Source organism: Alligator sinensis, unplaced genomic scaffold, assembly GCF_000455745.1.
Source record: "Alligator sinensis unplaced genomic scaffold, ASM45574v1 scaffold392_2, whole genome shotgun sequence".
Classification (NCBI taxonomy): domain Eukaryota; kingdom Metazoa; phylum Chordata; order Crocodylia; family Alligatoridae; genus Alligator; species Alligator sinensis.
Genome location: NW_005842145.1, coordinates 683,135 through 688,072, shown reverse-complemented (window position 1 = coordinate 688,072; position 4,938 = coordinate 683,135). Strand labels below are relative to the sequence as shown.

At 41.6% G+C, this 4,938-nt stretch overlaps 1 protein-coding gene across 1 annotated transcript in view; it reads left to right on the top strand.

The window, feature by feature from the left end:
- Positions 1-825: 825 nt before the first annotated feature.
- Positions 826-4,938, top strand: part of SLC1A1 (solute carrier family 1 member 1) — a 75,991-nt gene continuing 71,878 nt past the window's right edge. The window contains exons 1-2 of the mRNA XM_006025416.3: positions 826-859; positions 3,587-3,727. Of these exons, the coding sequence (XP_006025478.1) occupies positions 826-859; positions 3,587-3,727 (175 nt within the window). The remainder of the gene's footprint in view (positions 860-3,586; positions 3,728-4,938) is intronic.

Below are 4,938 nucleotides of genomic sequence, written 5' to 3'. Positions count from 1 at the left end.
TTATTTTGAAACTGGCTAGATTTCAAAGTGATGCTGGCTCTAAAATACCCCTTGCCTTCAATCTAATACAGCCAGCCACTTCCCATTTTGAGTGTTTCATTTGCTCTCTTACCTAATAGCAATATAAAGTAATAGCAAAATTGAACATTTCCATTTCAGGGAGGTGGGTAGAGCCAGGGCACTTCTTCCTTTTATGGCTTATTTTGATAGTTTTCCCCACTCACAAACAGACACTTTATTCTCATATTAGGGGAACAGTAGTTAGTGGTTCTTTTCCCCACCTGCTTTCTGCAAAGCATTTTGGAAAGTTTAGCTGCATTTATCCCCTTGCAAAATGCCTGCCTAGAGAAAAGTAAGTCAGAAGCAGAACTATTAAACAGGAACAATTTTTCCTAAAGATTTGAATTGTTTTTAAAAGATAAGGAATTGGCCTACTATCTGCCTCTTCCATCCTAAACTAACCAGTGATTCTGATGGAGCCACAGTTAAATGTGTAGCACCATTCTATTTACATGCAAGCTTGAGTCCTGCAGGCACTTTTACATGTGCTTATTAATTTTAAGTATGTGAGTAATCTCTCTGACACCCCTGGGTCTACATATATGCTTAAAGTTAAACATGTGAACAGGTATGTGCAGGATCAGAACTTTTCTGACTTGCCTAGATAAGTGCAAATACCATAATTATTTCACAAATGGGCTTTTCAGCATCTTCTTTAGAATTATAACACCCAAACTGTCTTTTCCTACATGTGACTTAGTCATTTAGAGTAGCAGCAGAGGTTTTTGTGCATCTTCTTCCACTGATGAAGGCTACTTACATAACATGGTAAATTTCTTGAGGGCTATTAAGATTCAAGGTACTGAAAAACAGTTAAACTGTCCATGCTCACTGGCACAAAGGACAAAATAAATCAGAAATGTCATTTCAGCCGCTTAGAGTGGCCTGGTTGGCTGAAAGGTTAACTTGCATGTTCCCCTTTTGCTGAAAAAAGCAAGACTATAAGGCAATATTTTACAGTTAGGGTGGCCAAAATCTGGAACCAACTTCCCACGGAAGTGGTCCTCGCCCCTACCTTGGGCATATTCAAGAGGAGGTTGGATGATCACCTGTCTGGGGTCTTGCAAACCCAGCATTCATTCCTGTCTGTGGCAGGGGGTCAGGCTAGATGATCTGTTCAGGTCCCTCCTGACCCTAGCTACTATGAAACTATGACTAGGGTAAGAAATGATAGCACACTTCCAAGTTCCTTTACCTCATTGCCATCTTTGGAAATGGAGCAAAGAAAAAGATGGCTTATTACCACTCTGTGCCGTCAGATCTGAGAAAATCACATTCTTTTAATATAACTCTTGGATTACATTTATTCAGCTTACATACAGAATCACCGAAGGGCAGAACCTTGGAAGGTGGCAGCTGACAGGACAAATGGCTTAGGAACAGAACACTGTGGGAATCTTTAGGTGAAGATATCTGTGCAAATCCTTACTTTAGAAAATGGCATGCTGGGATTCTAGGGTGCCTATACATGTACTCTGGGGTGAGGGGGGCATTTTAATTACAACAGCTCTAGGGAGCTGCTGTAATTAAAACACCAGTGACTCATGTATTCAGCATCCCACATTTCAAAATGGTGACAGAGGCACTTTAACTAAAGCTCATTCAATGAGCTTTAGTTAAAGTGCCCTTGCTCCCATTTTGAAATGCGAGATGCTGAATACATAAGACGCTGCAGCACACTAGAGCGTTCTTGTTAGAACGCTCCAGCAGACTCAAACGAGACTGCTCTGACATGTTATATTCCAAATGCTTCAGAACAAGGGTATGGGTATCCCTAGTGTCTACATGGAGCACCCAAGACTTAGGGTTTTAAGGTCTCACGTAAAAGACAGAGTCTCTGCAACAAAGTCTCTGGTACACAAGTAGTTTTCAGCAGAAGGATGAAGGGCTGAGTCAAGATTATATGAATGTGGGTTTGTGGTTTGTAGTGCCATAAAGGATGCTAGGTAAATCAGGGAAACAGTCTTCTGGTACAGGAACCAGGTAGATAAGGACAGAGGATATGCTGGGAAATGGTCTTTGGACAATAAAGGACCAGGAGGCCCCACAGTGCACATTTCTATGGGCATTCTCTGCTGTTCCAAAATAGCCCATAGGTCTAATTGAGGGTATGCTGACATGAAGCAGAGCAACTCTTTGGGATATGCTGGCTTCTGGAGCAGCCCAGAACAGGGAGGACACAAATGCAGCTTAAAGGTACCTTTTGTCCTCTTCCTTCTAGCTGCACCTTTCTGTGCAATATCTTCTGGAAATAGAGCCCAAACCTCAGCCAGTGTGTTTCATATCTGGCATTTAGGTTGATAAACATTTTTATGATTTTCAAACACATAACTACAGAGTGGCACAGTGCAAAGTACAGAATATCCCAAACAAAGGCAACCCATAAACAACAACATTTTTTGTACTAAACCCTTTGTATCTTAATCTAGATTGCTGGATTTTTTTCTCCCTTATTTCTTTTTCCTTATCAATCACTGATATCTGCTCTTCCTCATACCTGCCATTTTGCTTCCAAGGACACTTGATAAGTTTCCAAACAAACCTTTGGAAAAATTGTGCAAGAACTCTCAGAAAATTGCTGTGAATGATTTAATCATGACATGCTTACTGATATTATGGTAGACTGATATTATGGTATTTTAGTTTGGTTAGGTCCAAACTAAAATAAGGATCCTATGTTGAAAGTATCAAATATATTTCTCTTGGTTTTAGATTAGAACCTAAGAGCATGTCCAGATGAGGGCTCACATGTACTCTATGGCACCTCAAAGGCTTTTGAGGCACTGCAAAATGCACGCGGCACACTTGAATAAGTTCTCTGTGCTGCATATTTGCAGTGTGGAGGCAAAATTAGATACCAGGAACTCCCGGTATAAAAAAAATAACAGGGCAAAAAAGAGTGGGATGGTGCATGTGGCTGTAGCATGCATTACCTGAAACTAAAGCCTGGCCAGCCAGAGCCACACTCCAGCTGCTGATCAAGCTCCGTACGCCCAGATCACCACCACTGCAGGCCTGGGAGGCCCCCAGGACTCCAAGTAAGGCCGATGGGGTCAGCCCAGGTGCTGGCCCCAGCTTCCACTACCCCACCAGTGGCAACTTGCTGCGCCCCAGAGCACACGTGCAGAGACATTCCCTGGGGACAAGTGGCAGTGGCACAACTATGTGCAGCTGCAGTTGTGCTGCTGCTATTTGTCCCCAGGGAAACGCAGGTGTGCATTCATCTGGATTCACCCTTAGGCCATGTCTATATTAAATAAGTTGTTCTCTTGACTCAAGTACTGTATTTATTTTTTGTACAGCATTTTTAAGTTTTGTTTCCTAACATTAATAGACCAAAATAAAAGATTAGATATATGTGTCTCTGCTAAATATCATATTATTTAGAAAAATTTAAATATAGCTGTTTTTGTTTTATCCGTTTCTTTCATTTTTATACTAGTGTTTTCTTCCCCATTTCTAATGCATTTATTACAAGTTACTGCTTAACCCTGAACACATGTTCAATTTTTATTGTGTCCTTTAGGTATTGGAGTAGGACTTCTTGTACGAGAATATGGCAAACTTTCCAGCCTGGACAAGTTCTACTTCTCATTTCCTGGAGAGGTGCTGATGCGGATGCTCAAACTCATTATTCTACCCTTAATTATATCAAGCATGATTACAGGTAAGAACAAAAATTTGCCATTTCATATATGCCTTCAAATGTGATTTGGCTTTCTTTCTTAACTTTTTTAATGAAAATAAATGGAAAGAAAATTTTATTAAACTCTTCTATCACACTCTATACAAATTCTATTCAAGTGAAATATTTCTATATAGAATGTAAATGGAATTGGAAGGGTTAATATACTCACCTGGAAGTTAAGCTATAATGTGAAAGATAACTCTTCCAGAAACCATAAGAGAAAAGCTTCCCATGATCATTTGAAATGTCATTTCTCTCCTTATACACAGTGAGGGAATAAGAGTTTTTAAAATTATGGGGACAGAGCTGCAAGTACTTGCTACTGGTCATAGAGTTTACTAACCTGAGGCCCCCTCTATACATTATTGTTGTTGCACAATTACCTTGTTAATTGTGCAATATATTTAGACTGGCTGCACGTGCAAATTAACTATCATGCCTTCAAAAGATCCAACCAGCTATATAGTTATTGCTTGAAAATATGTAATAACGTTATAGCTGGTTTCTGTTCAGATTTAATGTGCACATGTAAGCAGTCTGCAGCTGGGAGACCACAGCTGCTGGGATCTCCCAGCCACTAGGGAGCACAATGTGCCCCTGGAGTTGGGAAATCACAGCCAGTGCAGTCAAACAGGATCAAACCGGATCCGGCTAACTATAGGCCCATTAGCCTGATTTCTATCCCGGGGAAGATCTTAGCAAAGTTTATTAAAGAGGCCATCCTTAATGGACTAGCCGACGCCAACATCTTAAGGGATAGCCAACACGGGTTTGTTGCGGGTAGGTCTTGCTTGACCAATCTCATTTCCTTTTACGACCAGGTGACCTATCACCTGGACAAGGGAGAATAGATTGATGTCATATATCTTGACTTCAAAAAAGCCTTCGATCTGGTGTCCCATGATCGCCTCTTGGAGAAACTGGCCAATTGTCGCCTTGGGTCCTCCACGATCCACTGGCTGGAAAACTGGCTCCGGGGTCAGACCCAGAGGGTAGTAATTGATGGAAGTCACTCATCGTGGTGTCCTGTGACCAGTGGGGTCCCCCAAGGCTCTGTCCTTGGACCCATACTGTTCAACATCTTCATTAATGATGTGGACACTGGAGTCAGAAGCGGACTGGCCAAGTTCGCCGATGACACCAAACTTTGGGGCAAACCATCCACACCAGAAGACAGACGGGTGATCCAG